We start from the raw sequence: 25,966 nt of genomic DNA on the forward strand, positions 1-25,966 counted from the left end.
GATACCTGGATATTATGTGCTAAAGGTGTCCCATCTTCCCCCACCCTACTATATATTAATTTATCTCTTCCACTAAGATTATGGTAATTGAAAGCAATGAAGATTTAAAGTTTACCATCAAGGCGGTCGTCAGATACACCTTTCGAATAAATAAATAGGCGTCACACAACGGTGAGAGAGTCTGAAATCCAACTTTCTGAGGGTATGCTGTGTTTTAAACCACAACAAGGAAACTAAATGTAGCACAACCCTCGTTCCAAGTCACTGATCCCCTGCTACGATTACCTGACAAAGACGAATAGAACAAAAGCACAATTCTCCCCGTGAGTTTGGGCTTTTACCAAGAAGGCCTACAGTTGGATAAAAATAATCCGCGTTCAGTAGCCATAAAAAATCATTTTTGTTGAAATATGTTTATATTTTTTGAAAATGTCACCACCTTTGGTTTTATGTTGCTAAAACGAAAACGACAATTTCGATATGTATACGTACCATGAAAAACAGCACTGAAGGTAAATTTTACATTCAGGTAAGCTGGCTCCTGCGACATACAAAAGCTACCCAGAGACATTACGTAATATTATGGTATCACTGTGTAAAAGGAAACAGGTCACCCTCGGTTGCCCGATGATACTTAATCAGCCAGGCGTGTCTTTCCCCCAGTTGTGACGTTTCAAGCACCCTCGATTCTTTTGTTGGGCGCGAACGTACGGAACGGCAAGAATATAAAAAGGGCGTTGTTCAGAATAGTATTGAGCTGGTAGAGTTGCTTGTAGCGATTTATATTGCTTTTCTAGGAATTTGTTAATTAAAATGTTTGTAAAATAGAATTTGTTTTTCTGGTAATATATATATACTAAAAAATAAAACGCAAAATATAACTTATTTTTTAAAATTATTTTTTAATTAAGTTTTACGCAAAGAAAGTATAGTGTTTACAGCTTGGTTTTTGAAACGATTTTTCAAAAAATAATTTCCAATTTTTTTACAGTTATTTCTGTATTTTTAATTTCTCGTATTTATCTTGACAAAAATCTACGATGGTAAACGGTGGTCTTCAAATTGGAGGGTTTCTTTTGGGCCTTATTGGGTGGATATTGGGCATTGTTACGTGTGCCTTACCAGATTGGAGAAAGAACGACTTGCAAGGTTTTTAAATATTTATCGTTTATTAGTGTCGAACTCATTTAGGCTAATACATTTTGTTTAAAATATGCACGGACACATATCTCTTCGTGATAACATATTTTATTTCTATATATAATCCTCTCTTGACGTAACTCAATTATGTGATCATATTATAATAACTCGATATCTTAATAGGCGTTTTCTCCCATTTTTCAATTGTATCAAATTGCGTCATTCTTTTAAAGTTGAAAAATTTATAACTCGCCTTATTTGGAAATTAAAAAAGAATGATTATTCAAAAGCAGTCAGGTAGAACGATCGTTTTCATGACGCCTACGCGTGTAAGGAAACCTATGTATGACGCCACAATTGCGACCAATTCAGGCGTTCGTGTCGCAACTTTCAGCAATTTTGTACACATCGTACACATAACTCATATCAACATGTAGTAAAAATGTAATTTAAATTTTATTGACTATATTCAATGTCGTCGCAGGTGAAGTTATTGAGTCTGTGATACGAACCACGGGCTTATGGGTAAGATGCACCACGCAGGCAACTGGCTTATGGACTTGCGATGATTATGATTCATTCTTCTTGGGTTTGCCCGTCGCTCTTCAGGTAAACATCAACTATATTTCAAATACTTTTAAAAAAGTAGGCCTGTTGATCTAAATCAAATGTAGATTTTAAAAAGAATAAAAACTCTGTTTTATAACTTCACTTTTTTTGTATAGGCCGCTAGAGCATGCGTCTGCCTTAGTATCGCAATGGGTTTCTTGTCTTGTATTTGCTCCGTGTTCGGATTGGAATGTACTAATATTTCAGCTGGTAACCCAAAAATGAAGGCAAGAATAGTAAGTGGTCCTTTACTTCTAAACCAGTATTAAACTACAATTTATTCATAACATATTAAGACCTATAAGCGGAGTGGTATATCAATATTGTAGAGTGGGGGAAAGCGTGACGCTTTGCGCATATAATATCCAAATATCCTGATTGTCTTTTAAACAATTAACAACGGTCTATGAGAGTCGTGAATGTACGGTTGTATATTTCTTTGAACGTTCTTTGTTTACTACCAAATAAGACGAGAAAATAAAACGAAAAGTGTCTCACCTGTCCCCACCTTACTATATTTAAAAAATATTGTTTATACTTTTTATTTTTAATATATGTATATGTTTAATTTTTAATATGTTTAATTTACAGACCCTTGTTGCCGGTTTGTTGAATTTTATTGGAGGTGTTTCCGTCGGAATAGCCGTGTCTTGGTTCGCTGCCAACGTTTTGCAAGAATATTGGAATCCCCTTGGAGCAGCCACCAGTAACACCAGATACGTCTACGGATCTGCACTTTTTGTTGGATGGGTAAAAATAATTTGATAATATCTATTTTACGTTTATTTTTTATTATAGTAAGGTGGGGTAAAATGGAACACTTTTAGCGGATAATGTCTGAATATTATAATCGTATTTTAAACAATGATCTATGGGAGTTGTAGGGATACGGTTTTATAATTCTTTGAATGTTCGTTGTTTACTACCAAATGTTGCGCGAAAGTAGAGAAAAGTGTCCCATCTTCCCCACCATGCTATATATATAATCGCTTTTTTGATCTTTAATTTAAAAACTTGTATTTAAATTTAAACAAAACAAGGTAACGCATTTAAAATTGCTGTGTTTGTATTTCAGATTTCTATGGCAGTCAGCGTCATCGCTGGTCTTGTACAGTGTTGTTCATCATGGAACGTCGACGACGAAGATAATGGCCGTCCTTACACTTACAACCCGTCCAAACCAAAAGCATCTTCAGCTGAATATATTTAAATATTCAAACCAAAACAATTTTTATCGTTGCAACGGATTCATCAATTGCGCGGTTTCTGTTAAAAGTCCAATTTACTTCCCGATGCACAGAATTTTCGACTTCTAGCATAGTGTAGTGTGGGGGAAGATGGGACACATTTAGCACATAATATCCAAATTTCCTGATCGTGTTTTAAACAATTGGGTCTATAAGAGTCGCGAGAATACGGTTTTATAATTGATTGAATTTTCTTTGTTTACTACTAAATGGGTTGGAAAAATAGAATAAAATGGTGTCCCATCTTCCCCACCTTACTATATATGTTTTCTGTGATTTGGAGATATACTAAATCATACGTCCAACAAATAGTTGGCTAACTCGACTTTAAACAACATGTATAAATTATGCAGTTCAAAAGAAAAACAACAAATTAAAAATCTATAGTTTTCGAATTCGAAAACAAATTTGTTTTACACTATTCTATATTGGATTTGGAAAACCAGACTGAGTGATTTTACGCCATCGGTCGTTCTATCGATGTTTTGTGTCTATTCCCGATTGTTTTGTTGTGTGTAAAAGCAACGAGTTTAACAAAAGCTCTGTTGCTATTCATTCGAAGCTATTCGCTGTAAATAAAGAAACCAGACCTTGTTTTCGATTCTTTCTTTCGCTTAGACACGAGGAATGACGTTAAAATAAGTCACGCGTAGCATTTCCAACTCAGCATTTGTGACAGTAAATCATACAAAAGCTGTTTTGATGATTCGTTTTGTCAGCTGACTATTACGAATTTACAGCTTCGAAAAACATTGTTTTACTTACTGTGCAATTCTTACTTATCAGGTGACAAAAACAACATTGTAATAGTTAGTTGGGATTTAAATAATAAAACAGACACTACCCAAGCGTTTGTATTGGTTTTAAACTAAAACAATGTGTCATTCGAATTAATTTATAAAACAGAGTAAAATTTTCCATACTTAATATTAAAAAAAAATAATTTAGTTTACAGAATTTGAAATTACAAGTAAGTATACGTTACCCTAATTTACCTCAATAGCGCCATCTGGTGACGGTGAATATCAAACATTTATTAAATGATCATACACGGGATGCCACAGTGGGGTAAGACGGCTGATGAAGGCAGAATAAGATAGCCCATTCAGATTTCTTGTTTATTTTGATTCATAAACAAACTTATTACATGAAACTATATTGTCCGATTTACAAATCCAGTTTAAACATTGCCAGTGTGCTCTACTGTTTTAATATGCTACTTGGAAAACCACCAACCAAAAAAATGTTTTTGTTCGTCCGCTGCCAGCATGCCATATATAGTGATTAGGGCGCGTGCCTATGTTTCAGAGGTTTTGGATTCAAGGCCGTCACTGCTACAATTGTAGGCGTATATTGTGTCGGTGGGCAAGACACTTAACGGCAATTGATTTAAACCAATGGTCACTAATGAATGAATTGTCAGCCATATAGCAGGTACAATGAAAAACAAGACTCATTGTTTTAAAATTTGTTTCCGAACCTGGATTGTACCAACTTTGGGTTGTCCCAGAATTACAATTGCGCACAAATTTACAAACGTGGTAATTCGTAAGCGGGCACTATAGGTGTATTAAACAATCGTGTTATAACGACCTTTGTTTTTTTCACGCATGCGAAGGTAAAGTAAGTTACATTTACATTCAGTTTTTTTATATTTAAAAATCATTATGTGTTTTATACATATAGTCTATAGTGGGATGGAGGAGGTGGGTCACCTTTAGCACATTTTATCTCAACATCCTGATCGTATTTTAAACATTTAACAACGGTCTATATGGGAGTCGTGAGGATACGGAATTATAATTTCTTAAAATTTTTTGTTAACCACCAAACGAGACGAAAAATAGAATGAAATGGTTTTCCATCTCCCCCAGCATATACTCTATTTTAAAACGACATTGTTTTGCTGATTGCAACCCTGCTTTTTAACTTGTTGAACACAGAATATTAAAAAAGGCGTTTATTATCAAATAGGGTTATGTAAAAAGAAATTTAAAAAATGGCTAATTATGGCCTATCCTACTACACTTTAAAATTTTCTTATATCGGCATTGATCAAAGAGATTATAATCCGAACGACTATCATACTTGTGTTTTTTCTTTGTTTTGATATAGTTTTATGATGGTAAACGAAACGTTGACACTTATCTTCGGTGAAGTGTGAACAACATTGCTCACCTTACGTGCGAATTCACGCTGAGAAAACGACCACGTTTTATTCCCATTCCCGCCTCGCATCGGTTTCAGGACCTGCGGCGTCGGCGAAAATGAAAGCGTTTCCGCCAAGCTATCATGTAAAAAAAAACAAAAAAAGGAAATTCTTCGGAATGACCTTATGCACGACTTGTGTAACAAATTAAACATTTGTATACGATACAGTATTCATAGTATCGTTATACATTCATTAAGTATAGAACACTGAAGTGGAATTACAAATGGAGGACAGCAGTTGTTTGAGAAAAACAGGAGATATGTTAGACGTAAATACGTGCAGCAACCTGACTGAAATGGTTGCACCGGCAGCAGTTTGCAACTTTAGACCAGATTTAAATACATCGGGTTTGCGTGAAATGCCATACGCAAGGAATTTACAACGGCCAAGAGGTGCACCGCTGCTTGAACAGTCAAATCCATATATTTCAAAATTTGACTCAAATCCAAATTCAGGTAGGATACGAAGTCATACTAGTTGTTTAACTATGTTATGATTGTTGTAAATATATTTGTTTAATAGTAGGACCTATTATATATAGTTGTTATATGGGTGGGGTAAGATGGAACGTCTTTAGCACATAATGTCCAAAGATCCTGATCGTGTTTTAAACAATTTACAACGGTCTATGGGAGTCGTGAGGATATCGTTTTTAATTCTTTGAATGTTCTTTGTTCACTAGCAAATAGGATGAAAAAATAGAAATGAAAAGGTGTACCATCTTGCTTCACCCTACTATATACATTTTTTTACTACTATATACAGTTTTCTTTCCTAGTATATACAGTTTTTTTTTAAAGTTTAACATTAGAAATGCATAACTTTAGTAAATTCATGTTTAAGCATATTGTAAATGCATTAGTAAATTCATGTTTAAGCATATTGTAATGTTTTATACTGAGCATAACATTTTTACATTTAGTTAATATTTGCCTATTTAGGTTCGATTTTAACCGTTGATTCAAGCCACCCACCCAATCTTTCTGGTGGGATATATCGACAACATTCTTTCACGAATGATCCCACTTTAAACCCGGATGCCAATCTTAAAGTTGAACTTTGCGATCGAAAATTATGGCAAGAGTTTTCAAACGTTGGGACAGAAATGATAGTAACGAAGTCAGGGAGGTAAGAAATGAGATTAATGTAAAATGTGACATTAATGTGTTCTTATCAAAATGCGTGTTTATACACACGTACACAAAGCAAACGCAAATGATCACATACTTGCAACAATGACAAAAACATAAAACAAACCTATTCAACTTATTCATTTCTTTAATCATAATATATAAGAACAAACCAATTAAAATAAAAAAGTACGGTGTATTTGGAAAAAATAAAACATGGTTTATTAAGATAGAATGGTATATGGTTTAGAATTCGAGGCAATTTATCCAAACCTGCGTATAGTAACTTAAAAAAAATATGCATGAACACAATTTTCATGTTAAAAATATTTGATCAAAAAATAATGTGATGACATGCGATTTAAAATAACCACGTAAACTGTACGCGCAATTTGTTCAAAAACCTTCACTCGTGTCTCTAATTGATTTCCTGCTCTGCAAACAATAAGCGCGCCATTGTTCAATCAAATTAAACAATTGCAGAACGGGAAAGCAACATAACAATTATTTCAACGTAAACTGTTTCTACGTACTAATTATAATTCTATTGATTAAATGTAACGTTGTCACAACAAAAGATATCAGCGCAGTAATTAGTTGTATTTGCAGGAAACGATTAATTTACTGGCTTTGTCATGACACAAACACTTTTACTATAGATAAAAATCGACATTTGTCTTTACAAATTTAAACAATACTGTCGTCGAAGATTTTGCGTTTAATTACCACGGCATACGTTTTTAAATTTTATAAATATTTTGTGCTTAACTTTTGTTGTTATTTTTTTAGACGAATGTTTCCTGGCTATCGAGTAAATATATCTGGAATGGAACCGGATGCTAATTATTGCGTCATGATGGACATTGTAAACGTAGACGAACATAGATATAAATTCCAGGTTGGTGGCGTATTTTGTTTAATATAGTAGGATGGGGAAAGGTGGGACACCTTTTCATACTATTTTCTCGTCATGCATGGTAGTAAACAAAAAAAACATTCAAAGAAATAGAAAACCGTATCTTTACGACTCTAATAGACCGTTATTATTTGTTTAAAACATGGTCAGGATGTTTGGATATTATGTGCCAAAGGTGTCCCATCTTCCCCCACACTACTATATATTGATTAATTTTGATTTTTCTCACTGAATTCATAATTTTTCGTTTTTGGCATAAATTAACAAAATCTTTATATCAAAGCAAGGCGAATGGATGGTGGCAGGTAAAGGAGAGCTTCATTCACCACAGAGAATGTTTCTTCATCCTGATAGTCCATCACCGGGTAGAAAATGGATGAATGACATAATTTCTTTTTATAAAATCAAATTATCAAACTCCGTAAACGGTCGATCCACAGACAAGGTATAATTTTCACCGGATTTAACCTATAATATATAGTGGGAAAGATGGGACACCTTTAGCACATAATATCCAAACATGGTGACCGTGTTTTAAACAATAAGCAACGGTCTATGAGTGTCGTAAGAATACAGTTTTATAATTCTTTACCTGTTCTTTGTTTACTACCAAATGAGACGAGAAAATATAATGAAAAGTGGCCCATCTTCCCCACCCTACTATAAATCACTAAAGTAACGAATCTCATTTTCCAAGCAACACGTGAAAATCAAGTTAAAATTGAAATGTCGTGTATATTTATCGCTATATAGTATTTATTCAGGGGTAACACCTTTTTATAGCTCAGTGCTGCATTGTTTTTTATATTTTATTTTACGGAACAGATCGTTCTGAACTCCATGCATCGGTATCAACCTCGTATCCACATCGTTCGTACTGATGACGTCAATACTCTGCATCTTCAACCGATGTCAACTTTCGCTTTTCCACAAACTGTTTTCGTTACAGTCACAGCCTACCAAAACGGACAGGTACTATATAAATTAGTATATTTTGTCTTTTAGAACTTTTTTTCTAATTTTGTGAAAATGACTGTACTGATGTACGATCTCTATGTTTAAGTACCCACAAATACGCACGTCCAACTTGATGACTTTATCCACTCTAACTATTGACGTGATACGTGAGTACAAGGCAAGTAAGAATTATAACTTGTAAACAGAGACTGATTTACATGGCTAGAAGGGGGATTCGAATCCAAACTCCCGTTTGAAGAATACATTTTTCTGACTACACTTAGTAATCCAGATTTAATATAACTCCATTTCGTGGTTCTTATTTTCGTCTATCCCTAACTCATTTTCACAAGGTTTTCTTTTATTTTAAAACAGGTAACAAAACTCAAAATCAACAACAATCCATTTGCGAAAGGTTTTCGTGACAACGGTGGAAGGTCGAACAAAACGAACCGATCATCATCGGGCAGAGGATCGATTGGTTTAGTACAACCGAGCAATGAGGAAGAAAATACAAAAGAACCTCATTCTGAAGAAACCAGAAATTCTCAAACTCGAAAGCGCAAAGCGAACAAGTTGGAGTATGCAATCGAGTCCGAACATAAATTAATGCACTACTCGTATCAGAGTGAATCCAACACAAACAAAACAGTTCCGTTGGATCGTCTAAATCCCGCTGCAGTAGTTGGGCCTACAACTGGTTACCCGTTCTATTCCTATCCACAAGCGATTCATCATACCCCAACAGCACCACATCCTCTTTTACACTACCCACCACCAATGAGAAACTTGTTTAGTGGGCAGTCGCATGAACCAACAAGTACTTTGCCGCTCAGCCGTTTCGGTATTCCTCCAACATACGAGTATCACAACTTGTATAACCCATTCCACTTTCAAATACCAAACCCTTCTACACATACGCCTTTTGTTCCTGTTTCTGGGGTGACGAGTGAAACCGAACAGAAATACGACTTCCCTTCTAAACACGACTTAGATTCTTCAACACTAACAAATACCTCGCCCACAAACGCACAGTCGATCTATTCCATGCTGCATGCCAATACCAATTGGAATAACCCTTTTAACGTTTCTAAAACAAACAGCGAATATTAACTCGACAATTTTTCTTGTTTCAAGTTACTTACAGGCATAGTTTACACCTGTGATTCTTTATATTTTATATGTTTACTTGTCTGCTTAAATTATTGTAGGATGGAAAAAGATGGTACACCTTTTCACAATACCTCTATATGTACTATCGACAGTTGAAAGTATTTAAACGAATAAAATATCTTCAATCAGGCTTCTTTTTAAATCTTAACATATTGATTGTTATCGGTCTCCTTTGGTTTCTAAGGGCAGAGAGGAATGCAGATAATAGCCGTGAAGGCTTATTTCCCACAAACAACAGGACATTATGTCAATTCAAAAGATTATTCTACCTTTTATCGTCAGCTTTGCGCAGTGGCGGTATCGTAGCCAATGAGGTTTATCCGAGGCGCGATTATTGCTAGTTGAAAACTGTTGGCGGGACCAATACCCCGCCCGATTGCCGTGAAAATCGACGATTATGGCAATTTCTGAAGGGTTCTTAGGAGCCCTTATTCTTATTATTCCCTCGCGTTTAGAACTTCTATCGTTGAGAACTTCTATTTGTGGTTCGGTAGAAGATATTAGTTGTCAAAATTCAGCTCGAAACAGGAGGTTTGTCGAATCCGCGTGACAATATAATGATTTTTCCCAAAACTGCTTCCATGTCCTAAGTATGTGTCCAATCAAATAAAAGTGAAAAACATACAAATGTATATTATCATATAATTGATCTAAAAACCTGTGTCAGAAGTGGGATTCGAAACCACGCCTCCATTCGGAGACCAGAATACTCAACACCACATTGTGTTGAAGAACACGACGTTCTTGAGTCTGGCGCCTTAGATCACTCGGCCATTCTGACAGCGCTGGAAGGAATGAGTATACGGCGTGTTCCATAAGGAGAAAAAAATAAAAATAAACGCAAATGTTAAATTGACGTTTAAAATTTCTTCAGCACAACTGTTTCAGCATATAAATTAAGTTATACAATTGCATAAAAAGCCAGAGACCTGTCAAATCATCCATGTGGATTAAAACCAAAATAATCTATATTTAAACTAATGATCGGTTAGTTGAATTAAGTGTTGCTTATGTATGTTAAGTGTGATAGTATTCTTGCACCGTTATAAAAATATCAGGTATATTTTATGTGAGTTGAAATTTGAATGTTGCTGCGTGTCTACGATCATCGGCGCCATGGCTTAGTGGTAAAGCGCCTGTCTAGTAAACAGGAGATCCTGGGTTCGATCCCCAGTGGTGCCTCTTAAAAGCTTTCTAGACAAACATTGCGCTAGAGCTTCTCTTTTTTCAATTAATCGTAGGAACGTAATAGAGTATTCATGATATATTCAATAATTATATTATGTATTTACAGTGACGTTATATACGGCCTAGGACAAAAGCCAGTGTGTTGTAAGTAAAATTTCCAGGTTTCGAAACGTAATACGCCTTTTTAAACACATAAAAAATTAAAGATAGATTTATTTTACACAGCATAAACCTTTTTGACGTAATACACTGTACATACACAATACCTCTATATGTACTATCGACAGTTGAAAGTATTTAAACGAATAAAATATCTTCAATCAGGCTTCTTTTTAAACTTGAACATACAGAGTGTTATCGGTCTCCTTTGGTTTCTAAGAGCACAGAGGAATGCAGATAATAGCCGTGAAGGCTCATTTCCCACAAACAACAGAACATTGTGTCGATTCAAAAGATTATTCTACGTTTTATCGTCAGCTTTGCGCAGTGGCGGTATCGTAGCTTATGAGGTTTATCCGAGGCGCGATTATTGCTAGTTGAAAACTATTACCAATACCCTGCCAATTGCCGTGAAATTCGACGATTGTGGCAATTTCTGAATGGTTCTTAGGAGCCTTTATTCTTATTATTCCCTCGCGTTGAGAACTTCTATTAGTTGTCAAAATTCAGCTCGAAACAGGAGATTTGTCGAATCCGCGTGACAATATAATGATTTTTCCCAAAACTGCTTCCATGTCCTAAGTATGTGTCCAATCAAATAAAAGTAAAAAACATACAAATGTATATTATCACATAATTGATGTAAAAACCTGTGTCAGAAGTGGGATTCGAACCCGCGCCTCTATTCGGAGACCAGAATACTCAACACCACATTGTGGGGAAGAACACGACGTTCTTGAGTCTGGCGCCTTAGACCACTCGGCCATTCTGACAGCGCTGGAAGGAATGAGTATACGGCGTGTTCCATAAGGAGAAAAAATAAAAATAAACGCAAATGTTAAATTGACGTTTAAAATTTCTTTAGCTCAACTGTTTCAGCATATAAATTAAGTTACTATATACAATTGCATAAAATGCCAGAGGCCTGTCAAATCATCCATGTGGATTAAAACCAAAATAATCTATATTTAAACTAATGATGGGTTAGCTGAATTAAGTGTTGCTTATGTATGTCAAGCGTGATAGTAGTCTTGCACCGTTATAAAATATCAGGTATATTTTATTTGAGTTGAAATTGAAATGTTGCGTGTCTACGATCATCGGCGCCATGGCTTAGTGGTAAAGCGCCTGTCTAGTAAACAGGAGATCCTGGGTTCGATCCCCAGTGGTGCCTTTTGATCATCAGCTAAATTTATATTTTAAACCCCATTTAAAAGTACAGTGTTGGAGCATTTATTAATCCAATTAAAATATCATCTTCTTCATTTGCAGCGTCGCCAAACGTATAATTTTCAGCGACAATGCATTAGGTTAATTTTAAAATGTACTAACGGATTTAAACATCGGCGCCATGGGTTAGTGGCAAAGCGCCTGTCTTGTAAACAGGAGTTCCTGGGTTCGATCCCCAGTGGTGCCTCTTAAACGCTTTCTAGACAAACAATGCGTAGAGCTTCTATTTTTTCAATTAATCGTAGGAACGTAATAGAGTATTCATGATATATTTAATAATTATATTATGTATTTACAGTGACGTTATATACGGCCTAGGACAAAAGCCAGTGTGTTGTAAGTAAAATTTCCAGGTTTCGAAACGTAATACGCCTTTTTAAACACATAAAAAATTAAAGATAGATTTATTTTACACAGCATAAACCTTTTTGACGTAATACACTGTACATACACAATACCTCTATATGTACTATCGACAGTTGAAAGTATTTAAACGAATAAAATATCTTCAATCAGGCTTCTTTTTAAACTTGAACATACAGATTGTTATCGGTCTCCTTTGGTTTCTAAGAGCACAGAGGAATGCAGATAATAGCCGTAAAGGCTCATTTCCCACAAACAACAGAACATTGTGTCGATTCAAAAGAGTATTCTACCTTTTATCGTCAGCTTTGCGCAGTAGCGGTATCGTAGCTTATGAGGTTTATCCGAGGCGCGATTATTGCTAGTTGAAAACTATTACCAATACCCCGCCAATTGCCGTGAAATTCGACGATTGTGGCAATTTCTGAATGGTTCTTAGGAGCCTTTATTCTTATTACTCCCTCGCGTTGAAAACTTCTATTAGTTGTCAAAATTCAGCTCGAAACAGGAGATTTGTCGAATCCGCGTGACAATATAATGATTTTTCCCAAAACTGCTTCCATGTCCTAAGCAAAGTTAGTATAGACCAAGTTAGGAAACGGCACTCGTGTCCGCCATTACGGAGCCCACAGAGCGTGAATCGCCTATACAAATGCATGGTCGGCATGCTTTCATTTAGTTCTTGTAAGCGATACAAAGCTAGAAAACACGTATAGCGGTTGTTTTAACGTTTAAAATATAATTTCTAATATAAATCTTGTTATATAATATTAAATCTAGGAATTAATGTGAAGTAAATTAATATTTTGACTGGTTTTCGGCGTACAGTGTGGTTTAACAGGTTACTTTACGTTGGCGATTAAAACTAGCAGAAATCAGCTTAGTTTACATAATAGTATATGATCATACCTACGAATCTACAGAGCCATTCTTTACTACATTTATAATCCAACATTAGTGGACATGCAGCTCCAAACTGCTTAAGTACTAGCAGATAAGGTGTTCGCGTTTTCCGATTTCATAAAGACCCGCAACGCAGAAAAGGTAGCTTACTAATTCAAGCAGAGGACCAAAAATAGTAACTCAGTATTGTTTTCCTCAATGTCATTTCGATATTAGGCAAATTTTACACAGATACCTTAAGTTTCGTTGCCGGGTATACGTGTTAAGTTTGTGAGCCAAAAAGTAAAATCACGGCAATTTACATGCAAAACTGCAGCTAGATACACCAGTTTATGGTAATGTTATGCGTTTTTGTTTGTATTTTTATATTTTAAACATGTTTTTTTTTGATTTTGGTTAGTAAACTTGATATTTTCTGTTTTTTTACTCTTTAATCGATTAAGTGTTCAATAAAAGTTGATTATTTTTGTGAGGTTTATTATTGTGATAAGATATAACATTAGTAGAAAGCCATTTTTACGCGCAGAAGTGCTTGGTTTTTAAAAAATCGCAATATTTAAACGAAAAACAGCACCCAGCAATGATAAAATGCTATGCCGTGGGCTCCGTAATAGTGGCGTCTATGACGTCATAGACGCGCGACAATGGATAACAAGACTCATTGTTTTACAATCCGTTTCCTAACTTGGTCTATACTAACTTTGGTCCTAAGTATGTGTCCAATCAAATAAAAGTAAAAAACATACAAATGTATATTATCACATAATTGATGTAAAAACCTGTGTCAGAAGTGGGATTCGAACCCGCGCCTCTATTCGGAGACCAGAATACTCAACACCACATTGTGGGGAAGAACACGACGTTCTTGAGTCTGGCGCCTTAGACCACTCGGCCATTCTGACAGCGCTGGAAGGATTGAGTATACGGCGTGTTCCATAAGGAGAAAAAATAAAAATAAACGCAAATGTTAAATTGACGTTTAAAATTTCTTTAGCTCAACTGTTTCAGCATATAAATTAAGTTACTATATACAATTGCATAAAAAGCAAGAGGCCTGTCAAATCATTCATGTGGATTAAAACCAAAATAATCTATATTTAAACTAATGATCGGTTAGCTGAATTAAGTGTTGCTTATGTATGTCAAGCGTGATAGTATTCTTGCATCGTTATAAAATATCAGGTATATTTTATTTGAGTTGAAATTGAAATGTTGCGTGTCTACGATTATCGGCGCCATGGCTTAGTGGTAAAGCGCCTGTCTAGTAAACAGGAGATCCTGGGTTCGATCCCCAGTGGTGCCTTTTGATCATCAGCTAAATTTATTTTTTAAACCCCATTTAAAAGTACAGTGTTGGAGCATTTATTAATCCAATTAAAATATCATCTTCTTCATTTGCAGCGTCGCAAAACGTATAATTTTCAGCGACAATGCATTAGGTTAATTTTAAAATGTACTAACGGATTTAAACATCGGCGCCATGGCTTAGTGGCAAAGCGCCTGTCTTGTAAACAGGAGATCCTGGGTTCGATCCCCAGTGGTGCCTCTTAAACGCTTTCTAGACAAACATTGCGTAGAGCTTCTATTTTTTCAATTAATCGTAGGAACGTAATAGAGTATTCATGATATATTCAATAATTATATTATGTATTTACAGTGACGTTATATACGGCCTAGGACAAAAGCCAGTGTGTTGTAAGTAAAATTTCCAGGTTTCGAAACGTAATACGCCTTTTTAAACACATAAAAAATTAAAGATAGATTTATTTTACACAGCATAAACCTTTTTGACGTAATACACTGTACATACACAATACCTCTATATGTACTATCGACAGTTGAAAGTATTTAAACGAATAAAATATCTTCAATCAGGCTTCTTTTTAAACTTGAACATACAGATTGTTATCGGTCTCCTTTGGTTTCTAAGAGCACAGAGGAATGCAGATAATAGCCGTGAAGGCTCATTTCCCACAAACAACAGAACATTGTGTCGATTCAAAAGATTATTCTACCTTTTATCGTCAGCTTTGCGCAGTAGCGGTATCGTAGCTTATGAGGTTTATCCGAGGCGCGATTATTGCTAGTTAAAAACTATTACCAATACCCCGCCCAATTGCCGTAAAATTCGACGATTGTGGCAATTTTTGAAGGGTTCTTAGGAGCCTTTATTCTTATTATTCCCTCGCGTTGAGAACTTCTATTAGTTGTCAAAATTCAGCTCGAAACAGGAGGTTTGTCGAATCCGCGTGACAATATAATGATTTTTCCCAAAACTGCTTCCATGTCCTAAGTATGTGTCCAATCAAATAAAAGTGAAAAACATACAAATGTATATTATCACATAATTGATGTAAAAACCTGTGTCAGAAGTGGGATTCGAACCCACACCTCCATTCGGAGACCAGAATACTCAACACCACATTGTGGTGAAGAACACGACGTTCTTGAGTCTGGCGCCTTGGACCACTCGGCCATTCTGACAGCGCTGGAAGGATTGAGTATACGGCGTGTTCCATAAGGAGAAAAAATAAAAATAAACGCAAATGTTAAATTGACGTTTAAAATTTCTTTAGCTCAACTGTTTCAGCATATAAATTAAGTTACTATATACAATTGCATAAAAAGCCAGAGGCCTGTCAAATCATCCATGTGGATTAAAACCAAAATAATCTATATTTAAACTAATGATCGGTTAGCTGAATTAATTGTTACTTATGTATGTCAAGCGTGATAGTATTCTTGCAAAGTTATAAAATATCAGGTATATTTTATTTGAGTTGAAATTGAAATGTTGCGTGTCTACGATCATCGGCGCCATGGCTTAGTGGCAAAGCGCCTGTCTTGTAAACAGGAGATCCTGGGTTCGATCCCCAGTGGTGCCTCTTAAAAGCTTTCTAGACAAACATTGCGCTAGGGCTTCTCTTTTTTTCAATTAATCGTAGGAACGTAATAGAGTATTCATGATATATTCAATAATTATATTATGTATTTACAATGACGTTATATACGGCCTAGGACAAAAGCCAGTGTGTTGTATAAGTAAAATTTCCAGGTTTCGAAACGTAATACGCCTTTTTAAACACATAAAAAATTAAAGATAGATTTATTTTACACAGCATAAACCTTTTTGACGTAATACACTGTACATACACAATACCTCTATATGTACTATCGACAGTTGAAAGTATTTAAACGAAGAAAAAATATCTTCAATCAGGCTTCTTTTTAAACTTGAACATACAGATTGTTATCGGTCTCCTTTGGTTTCTAAGAGAACAGAGGAATGCAGATAATAGCCGTAAAGGCTCATTTCCCAAAAACAACAGGACATTGTGTCGATTCAAATGATTATTCTACCTTTTATCGTCAGCTTTGCGCAGTGGCGGTATCGTAGCTTACGAGGTTTATCCGAGGCGCGATTATTGCTAATTGAAAACTATTACCAAATCCCCCGCCCGATTGCCGTGAAATTCGACGATTGTGGCAATTTCTGAAGGGTTCTTAGGAGCCTTTATTCTTATTATTTCCTCGCGTTGAGAACTTCTATTAGTTGTCAAATTTCAGCTCGAAACAGGAGGTTTGTCGAATCCGCGAGACAATATAATGATTTTTCCCAAAACTGCTTCCATGTCCTAAGTATGTGTCCAATCAAATAAAAGTGAAAAACATGCAAATGTATATTATCATATAATTGATCTAAAAACCTGTGTCAGAAGTGGGATTCGAACCCACGCCTCCATTCGTAGACCAGAATACTCAACACCACATTGTGGTGAAGAACACGACGTTCTTGAGTCCGGCGCCTTAGACCACTCGGCCATTCTAACAGCGCTGGAAGGAATGAGTATACGGCGTGTTCCATAAGGAGAAAAAATAAAAATAAACGCAAATGTTAAATTGACGTTTAAAATTTCTTTAGCTCAGCTGTTTCAGCATATAAATTAAGTTACTATATACAATTGCATAAAAAGCCAGAGGCCTGTCAAATCATCCATGTGGATTAAAACCAAAATAATCTATATTTAAACTAATGATCGGTTAGCTGAATTAAGTGTTGCTTATGTATGTTAAGCGTGATAGTATTCTTGCACCGTTATAAAAATATCAGGTATATTTTATTTGAGTTGAAATTTGAATGTTGCGTGTCAACGATCATCGGCGCCATGGCTGAGTGGTAAAGCGCCTGTCTAGTAAACAGGAGATCCTGGGTTCGATCCCCAGTGGTGCCTTTTTATCATCAGCTGAATTTATATTTTAAACCCCATTTAAAAGTACAGTGGTGGAGCATTTATTAATCCAATTAAAATATCATCTTCTTCATTTGCAGCGTCGCCAAACGTATAATTTTCGGCGACAATGCATTAGGTTAATTTTAAAATGTACTAACGGATTTAAACATCGGCGCCATGGCATAGTGGCAAGGCGCCTGTCTTGGAAACAGCAGATCCTGGGTTCGTTCCCCAGTGGTGCCTCTTAAAAGCTTTCTAGACAAACTTTGCGCTAGAGCTTCTCTTTTTTTCAATTAATCGTAGGAACGTAATAGAGTATTCATGATATATTCAATAATTATATTATGTATTTACAGTGACGTTATATACGGCCTAGGACAAAAGCCAGTGTGTTGTAAGTAAAATTTCCAGGTTTCGAAACGTAATACGCCTTTTTAAACACATAAAAAATTAAAGATAGATTTATTTTACACAGCATAAACCTTTTTGACGTAATATACTGTACATACACAATAACTCTATATGTACTATCGACAGTTGAAAGTATTTAAACGAATAAAATATCTTCAATCAGGCTTCTTTTTAAACTTGAACATACAGATTGTTATCGGTCTCCTTTGGTTTCTAAGGGCACAGAGGAATGCAGATAATAACCGTGAAGGCTCATTTCCCACAAACAACAGGACATTGTGTCGATTCAAAAGATTATTCTACCTTTTATCGTCAGCTTTGCGCAGTGGCGGTATCGTAGCTTATGAGGTTTATCCGAGGCGCGATTATTGCTAGTTGAAAACTATTACCAATACCCTGCCCGATTGCCGTGAAATTCGACGATTGTGGCAATTTCTGAAGGGTTCTTAGGAGCCTTTATTCTTATTATACCCTCGCGTTGAGAACTTCTTTTAGTTGTCAAAATTCAGCTCGAAACAGGAGATTTGTCGAATCCGCGTGACAATATAATGATTTTTCCCAAAACTGCTTCCATGTCCTAAGTATGTGTCCAATCAAATAAAAGTGAAAAACATACAAATGTATATTATCATATAATTGATCTAAAAACCTGTGTCAGGAGTGGGATTCGAACCCACGCCTCCATTCGGAGACCAGAATACTCAACACCACATTGTGGTGAAGAACACGACGTTCTTGAGTCTGGCGCCTTAGACCACTCGGCCATTCTGACAGCGCTGGAAGGAATGAGTATACGGCGTGTTCCATAAGGAGAAAAAATTAAAATAAACGCAAATGTTAAATTGACGTTTAAAATTTCTTTAGCTCAACTGTTTCAGCATATAAATTAAGTTACTATATACAATTGCATAAAAAGCCAGAGGCCTGTCAAATCATCCATGTGGATTAAAACCAAAATAATCTATATTTAAACTAATGATCGGTTAGCTGAATTAAGTGTTGCTTATGTATGTTAAGCGTGATAGTACTCTTGCACCGTTATAAAATATCAGGTATATTTTATTTGAGATGAAATTTAAATGTTGCGTGTCTACGATCATCGGCGCCATGGCTTAGTGGTAAAGCGCCTGTCTAGTAAACAGGAGATCCTGGGTTCGATCCCCAGTGGTGCCTTTTTATCATCAGCTAAATTTATATTTTAAACCCCATTTAAAAGTACAGTGTTGGGGCATTTATTAATCCAATTAAAATATCATCTTCTTCATTTGCAGCGTCGCCAAACGTATAATTTTCAGCGACAATGCATTAGGTTAATTTTAAAATGTACTAACGGATTTAAACATCGGCGCCATGGCTTAGTGGCAAAGCGCCTGTCTTGTGAACAGGAGATCCTGGGTTCGATCCCCAGTGGTGCCTCTTAAAAGCTTTCTAGACAAACATTGCGCTAGAGCTTCTCTTTTTTTCAATTAATCGTAGGAACGTAATAGAGTATTCATGATATATTCAATAATTATATTATGTATTTACAGTGACGTTATATACGGCCTAGGACAAAAGCCAGTGTGTTGTAAGTAAAATGTCCAGGTTTCGAAACGTAATACGCCTTTTTAAACACATAAAAATTAAAGATAGATTTATTTTACACAGCATAAACCTTTTTGACGTAATACACTGTACATACACAATAACTCTATATGTACTATCGACAGCTGAAAGTATTTAAACGAATAAAACATCTTCAATCAGGCTTCTTTTTAAACTTGAACATACAGATTGTTATCGGTCTCCTTTGGTTTCTAAGGGCACAGAGGAATGCAGATAATAACCGTGAAGGCTCATTTCCCACAAACAACAGGACATTGTGTTGATTCAAAAGATTATTCTACCTTTTATCGTCAGCTTTGCGCAGTGGCGGTATCGTAGCTTATGAGGTTTATCCGAGGCGCGATTATTGCTAGTTGAAAACTATTACCAATACCCCGCCCGATTGCCGTGAAATTCGACGATTGTGGCAATTTCTGAAGGGTTCTCAGGAGCCTTTATTCTTATTATTCCCTCGCGTTGAGAACTTCTGTTAGTTGTCAAAATTCAGCTCGAAACAGGAGGTTTGTCGAATCCGCGTGACAATATAATGATTTTTCCCAAATTAAAAACTGCTTCCATGTCCTAAGTATGTGTTCAATCAAATAAAAGTGAAAAACCTACAAATGTATATTATCATATAATTGATCTAAAAACCTGTGTCAGAAGTGGGATTCGAACCCACGCCTCCATTCGGAGACCAGAATACTCAACACCACATTGTGGTGAAGAACACGACGTTCTTGAGTCTGGCGCCTTAGACCACTCGGCCATTCTAACAGCGCTGGAAGGAATGAGTATACGGCGTGTTCCATAAGAAGAAAAAATAAAAATAAACGCAAATGTTAAATTGACGTTTAAAATTTCTTTAGCTCAACTGTTTCAGCATATAAATTAAGTTACTATATACAATTGCATAAAAAGCCAGAGGCCTGTCAAATCAACCATGTGGATTAAAACCAAAATAATCTATATTTAAACTAATGATCGGTTACTCTCGATTACTCACTGGGCATAATCGCCTGAATGGCCACCTAAACCGTATCGGCCTCCATGAAAATGGACAATGCCCAAGATGCAACGTCAACGAGACAGCTGAACATTTATTAATTTCCTGTATTAACACCGCAAACGTAACAGCTATGTTAAAAACATTATGTTCTGAAATAAAACTTTCTTATAATTTTAACACACTGCTAACTGACAACGCCCTTATTAAACATACTATTTCCTTTTTTTAGAGCATTAAATCGTCTTTAGAAACAAGATCACCTGATTACTATTTATTTATTTTTATTGTTGTTTTCTTAAATGTTATTGACTTGTACAAATTATTCTGAATATAGACAAACCAATGATGATATATTTACTGTTAAAGAAATGAATTTCTGTCATTTTACCGGTATATTGCTTTCGCCAAAACCTATCACCAAAATGTAGACTAAATTCCCTTTTTCCGTTATCGTCAAGCTTTTGTAGAATTTACTGTCATGTATTCGGTGTAAAAAACCGAAAGGTTAAATGCACCAAAATGTAATAATAATAAAATTTCTTTAGCTCAACTGTTTCAGCATATAAATTAAGTTACTATATACAATTGCATAAAAAGCCAGAGGCCTGTCAAATCATCCATGTGGATTAAAACCAAAATAATCTATATTTAAACTAATGATCGGTTAGCTGAATTAAGTGTTGCTTATGTATGTTAAGCGTGATAGTACTCTTGCACCGTTATAAAAATATCAGGTATATTTTATTTGAGTTGAAATTTGAATGTTGCGTGTCAACGATCATCGGCGCCATGGCTTAGTGGTAAAGCGCCTGTCTAGTAAACAGGTGATCCTGGGTTCGATCCCCAGTGGTGCCTTTTTATCATCAGCTAAATTTATATTTTAAACCCCATTTAAAAGTACAGTGTTGGAGCATTTATTAATCCAATTAAAATATCACCTTCTTCATTTGCAGCGTCGCCAAACGTATTATTTTCAGCGACAATGCATTAGGTTAATTTTAAAATGTACTAACGGATTTAAACATCGGCGCCATGGCTTAGTGGCAAAGCGCCTGTCTTGTAAACAGGAGATCCTGGGTTCGATCCCCAGTGGTGCCTCTTAAAAGCTTTCTAGACAAACATTGCGCTAGGGCTTCTCTTTTTTTCAATTAATCGTAGGAACGTAATAGAGTATTCATGATATATTCAATAATTATATTATGTATTTACAATGACGTTATATACGGCCTAGGACAAAAGCCAGTGTGTTGTATAAGTAAAATTTCCAGGTTTCGAAACGTAATACGCCTTTTTAAACACATAAAAAATTAAAGATAGATTTATTTTACACAGCATAAACCTTTTTGACGTAATACACTGTACATACACAATACCTCTATATGTACTATCGACAGTTGAAAGTATTTAAACGAAGAAAAAATATCTTCAATCAGGCTTCTTTTTAAACTTGAACATACAGATTGTTATCGGTCTCCTTTGGTTTCTAAGAGAACAGAGGAATGCAGATAATAGCCGTAAAGGCTCATTTCCCAAAAACAACAGGACATTGTGTCGATTCAAATGATTATTCTACCTTTTATCGTCAGCTTTGCGCAGTGGCGGTATCGTAGCTTACGAGGTTTATCCGAGGCGCGATTATTGCTAATTGAAAACTATTACCAAATCCCCCGCCCGATTGCCGTGAAATTCGACGATTGTGGCAATTTCTGAAGGGTTCTTAGGAGCCTTTATTCTTATTATTTCCTCGCGTTGAGAACTTCTATTAGTTGTCAAATTTCAGCTCGAAACAGGAGGTTTGTCGAATCCGCGAGACAATATAATGATTTTTCCCAAAACTGCTTCCATGTCCTAAGTATGTGTCCAATCAAATAAAAGTGAAAAACATGCAAATGTATATTATCATATAATTGATCTAAAAACCTGTGTCAGAAGTGGGATTCGAACCCACGCCTCCATTCGTAGACCAGAATACTCAACACCACATTGTGGTGAAGAACACGACGTTCTTGAGTCCGGCGCCTTAGACCACTCGGCCATTCTAACAGCGCTGGAAGGAATGAGTATACGGCGTGTTCCATAAGGAGAAAAAATAAAAATAAACGCAAATGTTAAATTGACGTTTAAAATTTATTTAGCTCAGCTGTTTCAGCATATAAATTAAGTTACTATATACAATTGCATAAAAAGCCAGAGGCCTGTCAAATCATCCATGTGGTTTAAAACCAAAATAATCTATATTTAAACTAATGATCGGTTAGCTGAATTAAGTGTTGCTTATGTATGTTAAGCGTGATAGTATTCTTGCACCGTTATAAAAATATCAGGTATATTTTATTTGAGTTGAAATTTGAATGTTGCGTGTCAACGATCATCGGCGCCATGGCTGAGTGGTAAAGCGCCTGTCTAGTAAACAGGAGATCCTGGGTTCGATCCCCAGTGGTGCCTTTTTATCATCAGCTGAATTTATATTTTAAACCCCATTTAAAAGTACAGTGGTGGAGCATTTATTAATCCAATTAAAATATCATCTTCTTCATTTGCAGCGTCGCCAAACGTATAATTTTCGGCGACAATGCATTAGGTTAATTTTAAAATGTACTAACGGATTTAAACATCGGCGCCATGGCATAGTGGCAAGGCGCCTGTCTTGGAAACAGCAGATCCTGGGTTCGTTCCCCAGTGGTGCCTCTTAAAAGCTTTCTAGACAAACTTTGCGCTAGAGCTTCTCTTTTTTTCAATTAATCGTAGGAACGTAATAGAGTATTCATGATATATTCAATAATTATATTATGTATTTACAGTGACGTTATATACGGCCTAGGACAAAAGCCAGTGTGTTGTAAGTAAAATTTCCAGGTTTCGAAACGTAATACGCCTTTTTAAACACATAAAAAATTAAAGATAGATTTATTTTACACAGCATAAACCTTTTTGACGTAATATACTGTACATACACAATAACTCTATATGTACTATCGACAGTTGAAAGTATTTAAACGAATAAAATATCTTCAATCAGGCTTCTTTTTAAACTTGAACATACAGATTGTTATCGGTCTCCTTTGGTTTCTAAGGGCACAGAGGAATGCAGATAATAACCGTGAAGGCTCATTTCCCACAAACAACAGGACATTGTGTCGATTCAAAAGATTATTCTACCTTTTATCGTCAGCTTTGCGCAGTGGCGGTATCGTAGCTTATGAGGTTTATCCGAGGCGCGATTATTGCTAGTTGAAAACTATTACCAATACCCCGCCCGATTGCCGTGAAATTCGACGATTGTGGCAATTTCTGAAGGGTTCTTAGGAGCCTTTATTCTTATTATACCCTCGCGTTGAGAACTTCTTTTAGTTGTCAAAATTCAGCTCGAAACAGGAGATTTGTCGAATCCGCGTGACAATATAATGATTTTTCCCAAAACTGCTTCCATGTCCTAAGTATGTGTCCAATCAAATAAAAGTGAAAAACATACAAATGTATATTATCATATAATTGATCTAAAAACCTGTGTCAGGAGTGGGATTCGAACCCACGCCTCCATTCGGAGACCAGAATACTCAACACCACATTGTGGTGAAGAACACGACGTTCTTGAGTCTGGCGCCTTAGACCACTCGGCCATTCTGACAGCGCTGGAAGGAATGAGTATACGGCGTGTTCCATAAGGAGAAAAAATTAAAATAAACGCAAATGTTAAATTGACGTTTAAAATTTCTTTAGCTCAACTGTTTCAGCATATAAATTAAGTTACTATATACAATTGCATAAAAAGCCAGAGGCCTGTCAAATCATCCATGTGGATTAAAACCAAAATAATCTATATTTAAACTAATGATCGGTTAGCTGAATTAAGTGTTGCTTATGTATGTTAAGCGTGATAGTACTCTTGCACCGTTATAAAATATCAGGTATATTTTATTTGAGATGAAATTTAAATGTTGCGTGTCTACGATCATCGGCGCCATGGCTTAGTGGTAAAGCGCCTGTCTAGTAAACAGGAGATCCTGGGTTCGATCCCCAGTGGTGCCTTTTTATCATCAGCTAAATTTATATTTTAAACCCCATTTAAAAGTACAGTGTTGGGGCATTTATTAATCCAATTAAAATATCATCTTCTTCATTTGCAGCGTCGCAAAACGTATAATTTTCAGCGACAATGCATTAGGTTAATTTTAAAATGTACTAACGGATTTAAACATCGGCGCCATGGCTTAGTGGCAAAGCGCCTGTCTTGTGAACAGGAGATCCTGGGTTCGATCCCCAGTGGTGCCTCTTAAAAGCTTTCTAGACAAACATTGCGCTAGAGCTTCTCTTTTTTTCAATTAATCGTAGGAACGTAATAGAGTATTCATGATATATTCAATAATTATATTATGTATTTACAGTGACGTTATATACGGCCTAGGACAAAAGCCAGTGTGTTGTAAGTAAAATGTCCAGGTTTCGAAACGTAATACGCCTTTTTAAACACATAAAAATTAAAGATAGATTTATTTTACACAGCATAAACCTTTTTGACGTAATACACTGTACATACACAATAACTCTATATGTACTATCGACAGCTGAAAGTATTTAAACGAATAAAACATCTTCAATCAGGCTTCTTTTTAAACTTGAACATACAGATTGTTATCGGTCTCCTTTGGTTTCTAAGGGCACAGAGGAATGCAGATAATAACCGTGAAGGCTCATTTCCCACAAACAACAGGACATTGTGTTGATTCAAAAGATTATTCTACCTTTTATCGTCAGCTTTGCGCAGTGGCGGTATCGTAGCTTATGAGGTTTATCCGAGGCGCGATTATTGCTAGTTGAAAACTATTACCAATACCCCGCCCGATTGCCGTGAAATTCGACGATTGTGGCAATTTCTGAAGGGTTCTCAGGAGCCTTTATTCTTATTATTCCCTCGCGTTGAGAACTTCTGTTAGTTGTCAAAATTCAGCTCGAAACAGGAGGTTTGTCGAATCCGCGTGACAATATAATGATTTTTCCCAAATTAAAAACTGCTTCCATGTCCTAAGTATGTGTTCAATCAAATAAAAGTGAAAAACCTACAAATGTATATTATCATATAATTGATCTAAAAACCTGTGTCAGAAGTGGGATTCGAACCCACGCCTCCATTCGGAGACCAGAATACTCAACACCACATTGTGGTGAAGAACACGACGTTCTTGAGTCTGGCGCCTTAGACCACTCGGCCATTCTAACAGCGCTGGAAGGAATGAGTATACGGCGTGTTCCATAAGAAGAAAAAATAAAAATAAACGCAAATGTTAAATTGACGTTTAAAATTTCTTTAGCTCAACTGTTTCAGCATATAAATTAAGTTACTATATACAATTGCATAAAAAGCCAGAGGCCTGTCAAATCAACCATGTGGATTAAAACCAAAATAATCTATATTTAAACTAATGATCGGTTAGCTGAATTAAGTGTTGCTTATGTATGTTAAGCGTGATAGTATTCTTGCACCGTTATAAAAATATCAGGTATA

At 35.9% G+C, this 25,966-nt stretch overlaps 2 protein-coding genes and 34 non-coding genes across 36 annotated transcripts; 26 read left to right on the forward strand and 10 right to left on the reverse strand.

The window, feature by feature from the left end:
- Positions 1-967: 967 nt before the first annotated feature.
- On the forward strand, positions 968-3,590 carry LOC149727847 (claudin-7-like). Its single transcript, XM_089889325.1, has 5 exons — positions 968-1,149; positions 1,625-1,749; positions 1,866-1,985; positions 2,341-2,499; positions 2,825-3,590. The coding sequence occupies exons 1-5, from the start codon at positions 1,041-1,043 to the stop codon at positions 2,957-2,959; spliced, it is 648 nt and encodes a 215-aa protein (XP_089745451.1). The 5' UTR covers positions 968-1,040; the 3' UTR covers positions 2,960-3,590.
- Positions 3,591-5,242: 1,652 nt separating this feature from the next.
- On the forward strand, positions 5,243-10,008 carry LOC149727848 (uncharacterized). Its single transcript, XM_089889320.1, has 6 exons — positions 5,243-5,663; positions 6,150-6,336; positions 7,128-7,236; positions 7,538-7,699; positions 8,080-8,226; positions 8,587-10,008. Exons 1-6 carry the CDS (start codon positions 5,432-5,434, stop codon positions 9,322-9,324), a joined length of 1,575 nt encoding a protein of 524 aa, XP_089745446.1. The 5' UTR covers positions 5,243-5,431; the 3' UTR covers positions 9,325-10,008.
- On the forward strand, positions 9,665-9,810 carry LOC149727849 (U4 spliceosomal RNA). The gene has a single exon (XR_016386144.1). It is a non-coding gene; the product is annotated as a U4 spliceosomal RNA (small nuclear RNA).
- Positions 10,009-10,045: 37 nt separating the features above from the next.
- Positions 10,046-10,165, reverse strand: Trnal-caa (transfer RNA leucine (anticodon CAA)). The gene is made up of 2 exons: positions 10,128-10,165; positions 10,046-10,091 (listed from the first exon to the last, which is right to left on the reverse strand). It is a non-coding gene; the product is annotated as a tRNA-Leu (tRNA).
- A 329-nt stretch (positions 10,166-10,494) lies between these two features.
- Positions 10,495-10,566, forward strand: Trnat-agu (transfer RNA threonine (anticodon AGU)). The gene has a single exon. It is a non-coding gene; the product is annotated as a tRNA-Thr (tRNA).
- Positions 10,567-11,047: 481 nt separating this feature from the next.
- On the forward strand, positions 11,048-11,186 carry LOC149727852 (U4 spliceosomal RNA). The gene has a single exon (XR_016386139.1). It is a non-coding gene; the product is annotated as a U4 spliceosomal RNA (small nuclear RNA).
- A 198-nt stretch (positions 11,187-11,384) lies between these two features.
- On the reverse strand, positions 11,385-11,504 carry Trnal-caa (transfer RNA leucine (anticodon CAA)). Its single transcript has 2 exons — positions 11,467-11,504; positions 11,385-11,430 (listed from the first exon to the last, which is right to left on the reverse strand). It is a non-coding gene; the product is annotated as a tRNA-Leu (tRNA).
- Positions 11,505-11,833: 329 nt separating this feature from the next.
- On the forward strand, positions 11,834-11,905 carry Trnat-agu (transfer RNA threonine (anticodon AGU)). The gene has a single exon. It is a non-coding gene; the product is annotated as a tRNA-Thr (tRNA).
- Positions 11,906-12,076: 171 nt separating this feature from the next.
- Positions 12,077-12,148, forward strand: Trnat-ugu (transfer RNA threonine (anticodon UGU)). Its single transcript has one exon. It is a non-coding gene; the product is annotated as a tRNA-Thr (tRNA).
- Positions 12,149-12,628: 480 nt separating this feature from the next.
- On the forward strand, positions 12,629-12,767 carry LOC149727856 (U4 spliceosomal RNA). Its single transcript, XR_016386143.1, has one exon. It is a non-coding gene; the product is annotated as a U4 spliceosomal RNA (small nuclear RNA).
- A 1,242-nt stretch (positions 12,768-14,009) lies between these two features.
- Trnal-caa (transfer RNA leucine (anticodon CAA)) lies at positions 14,010-14,129 on the reverse strand. Its single transcript has 2 exons — positions 14,092-14,129; positions 14,010-14,055 (listed from the first exon to the last, which is right to left on the reverse strand). It is a non-coding gene; the product is annotated as a tRNA-Leu (tRNA).
- Positions 14,130-14,458: 329 nt separating this feature from the next.
- Trnat-agu (transfer RNA threonine (anticodon AGU)) lies at positions 14,459-14,530 on the forward strand. The gene has a single exon. It is a non-coding gene; the product is annotated as a tRNA-Thr (tRNA).
- A 171-nt stretch (positions 14,531-14,701) lies between these two features.
- Positions 14,702-14,773, forward strand: Trnat-ugu (transfer RNA threonine (anticodon UGU)). The gene has a single exon. It is a non-coding gene; the product is annotated as a tRNA-Thr (tRNA).
- Positions 14,774-15,253: 480 nt separating this feature from the next.
- Positions 15,254-15,393, forward strand: LOC149727860 (U4 spliceosomal RNA). Its single transcript, XR_016386135.1, has one exon. It is a non-coding gene; the product is annotated as a U4 spliceosomal RNA (small nuclear RNA).
- Positions 15,394-15,591: 198 nt separating this feature from the next.
- On the reverse strand, positions 15,592-15,711 carry Trnal-caa (transfer RNA leucine (anticodon CAA)). Its single transcript has 2 exons — positions 15,674-15,711; positions 15,592-15,637 (listed from the first exon to the last, which is right to left on the reverse strand). It is a non-coding gene; the product is annotated as a tRNA-Leu (tRNA).
- A 329-nt stretch (positions 15,712-16,040) lies between these two features.
- On the forward strand, positions 16,041-16,112 carry Trnat-ugu (transfer RNA threonine (anticodon UGU)). The gene has a single exon. It is a non-coding gene; the product is annotated as a tRNA-Thr (tRNA).
- Positions 16,113-16,598: 486 nt separating this feature from the next.
- Positions 16,599-16,739, forward strand: LOC149727863 (U4 spliceosomal RNA). The gene has a single exon (XR_016386091.1). It is a non-coding gene; the product is annotated as a U4 spliceosomal RNA (small nuclear RNA).
- Positions 16,740-16,937: 198 nt separating this feature from the next.
- Trnal-caa (transfer RNA leucine (anticodon CAA)) lies at positions 16,938-17,057 on the reverse strand. The gene is made up of 2 exons: positions 17,020-17,057; positions 16,938-16,983 (listed from the first exon to the last, which is right to left on the reverse strand). It is a non-coding gene; the product is annotated as a tRNA-Leu (tRNA).
- A 330-nt stretch (positions 17,058-17,387) lies between these two features.
- Trnat-agu (transfer RNA threonine (anticodon AGU)) lies at positions 17,388-17,459 on the forward strand. Its single transcript has one exon. It is a non-coding gene; the product is annotated as a tRNA-Thr (tRNA).
- Positions 17,460-18,184: 725 nt separating this feature from the next.
- On the forward strand, positions 18,185-18,324 carry LOC149727866 (U4 spliceosomal RNA). Its single transcript, XR_016386129.1, has one exon. It is a non-coding gene; the product is annotated as a U4 spliceosomal RNA (small nuclear RNA).
- Positions 18,325-18,522: 198 nt separating this feature from the next.
- Trnal-caa (transfer RNA leucine (anticodon CAA)) lies at positions 18,523-18,642 on the reverse strand. The gene is made up of 2 exons: positions 18,605-18,642; positions 18,523-18,568 (listed from the first exon to the last, which is right to left on the reverse strand). It is a non-coding gene; the product is annotated as a tRNA-Leu (tRNA).
- Positions 18,643-18,971: 329 nt separating this feature from the next.
- Positions 18,972-19,043, forward strand: Trnat-agu (transfer RNA threonine (anticodon AGU)). Its single transcript has one exon. It is a non-coding gene; the product is annotated as a tRNA-Thr (tRNA).
- Positions 19,044-19,214: 171 nt separating this feature from the next.
- On the forward strand, positions 19,215-19,286 carry Trnat-ugu (transfer RNA threonine (anticodon UGU)). Its single transcript has one exon. It is a non-coding gene; the product is annotated as a tRNA-Thr (tRNA).
- Positions 19,287-19,767: 481 nt separating this feature from the next.
- LOC149727870 (U4 spliceosomal RNA) lies at positions 19,768-19,907 on the forward strand. The gene has a single exon (XR_016386107.1). It is a non-coding gene; the product is annotated as a U4 spliceosomal RNA (small nuclear RNA).
- A 204-nt stretch (positions 19,908-20,111) lies between these two features.
- On the reverse strand, positions 20,112-20,231 carry Trnal-caa (transfer RNA leucine (anticodon CAA)). Its single transcript has 2 exons — positions 20,194-20,231; positions 20,112-20,157 (listed from the first exon to the last, which is right to left on the reverse strand). It is a non-coding gene; the product is annotated as a tRNA-Leu (tRNA).
- Positions 20,232-21,246: 1,015 nt separating this feature from the next.
- Trnat-agu (transfer RNA threonine (anticodon AGU)) lies at positions 21,247-21,318 on the forward strand. Its single transcript has one exon. It is a non-coding gene; the product is annotated as a tRNA-Thr (tRNA).
- A 171-nt stretch (positions 21,319-21,489) lies between these two features.
- On the forward strand, positions 21,490-21,561 carry Trnat-ugu (transfer RNA threonine (anticodon UGU)). Its single transcript has one exon. It is a non-coding gene; the product is annotated as a tRNA-Thr (tRNA).
- A 486-nt stretch (positions 21,562-22,047) lies between these two features.
- LOC149727874 (U4 spliceosomal RNA) lies at positions 22,048-22,188 on the forward strand. The gene has a single exon (XR_016386092.1). It is a non-coding gene; the product is annotated as a U4 spliceosomal RNA (small nuclear RNA).
- A 198-nt stretch (positions 22,189-22,386) lies between these two features.
- Trnal-caa (transfer RNA leucine (anticodon CAA)) lies at positions 22,387-22,506 on the reverse strand. The gene is made up of 2 exons: positions 22,469-22,506; positions 22,387-22,432 (listed from the first exon to the last, which is right to left on the reverse strand). It is a non-coding gene; the product is annotated as a tRNA-Leu (tRNA).
- Positions 22,507-22,836: 330 nt separating this feature from the next.
- Positions 22,837-22,908, forward strand: Trnat-agu (transfer RNA threonine (anticodon AGU)). The gene has a single exon. It is a non-coding gene; the product is annotated as a tRNA-Thr (tRNA).
- Positions 22,909-23,633: 725 nt separating this feature from the next.
- LOC149727877 (U4 spliceosomal RNA) lies at positions 23,634-23,773 on the forward strand. The gene has a single exon (XR_016386130.1). It is a non-coding gene; the product is annotated as a U4 spliceosomal RNA (small nuclear RNA).
- Positions 23,774-23,971: 198 nt separating this feature from the next.
- Trnal-caa (transfer RNA leucine (anticodon CAA)) lies at positions 23,972-24,091 on the reverse strand. The gene is made up of 2 exons: positions 24,054-24,091; positions 23,972-24,017 (listed from the first exon to the last, which is right to left on the reverse strand). It is a non-coding gene; the product is annotated as a tRNA-Leu (tRNA).
- A 329-nt stretch (positions 24,092-24,420) lies between these two features.
- Positions 24,421-24,492, forward strand: Trnat-agu (transfer RNA threonine (anticodon AGU)). Its single transcript has one exon. It is a non-coding gene; the product is annotated as a tRNA-Thr (tRNA).
- Positions 24,493-24,663: 171 nt separating this feature from the next.
- Positions 24,664-24,735, forward strand: Trnat-ugu (transfer RNA threonine (anticodon UGU)). Its single transcript has one exon. It is a non-coding gene; the product is annotated as a tRNA-Thr (tRNA).
- Positions 24,736-25,216: 481 nt separating this feature from the next.
- Positions 25,217-25,356, forward strand: LOC149727881 (U4 spliceosomal RNA). Its single transcript, XR_016386109.1, has one exon. It is a non-coding gene; the product is annotated as a U4 spliceosomal RNA (small nuclear RNA).
- Positions 25,357-25,560: 204 nt separating this feature from the next.
- Positions 25,561-25,680, reverse strand: Trnal-caa (transfer RNA leucine (anticodon CAA)). Its single transcript has 2 exons — positions 25,643-25,680; positions 25,561-25,606 (listed from the first exon to the last, which is right to left on the reverse strand). It is a non-coding gene; the product is annotated as a tRNA-Leu (tRNA).
- Between the last annotated feature and the right edge of the window lie 286 nt (positions 25,681-25,966).

The sequence above is a fragment of the Ciona robusta genome, chromosome 11 (assembly GCF_009617815.1).
Source record: "Ciona robusta chromosome 11, ASM961781v2".
Lineage (NCBI taxonomy): Eukaryota > Metazoa > Chordata > Ascidiacea > Phlebobranchia > Cionidae > Ciona > Ciona robusta.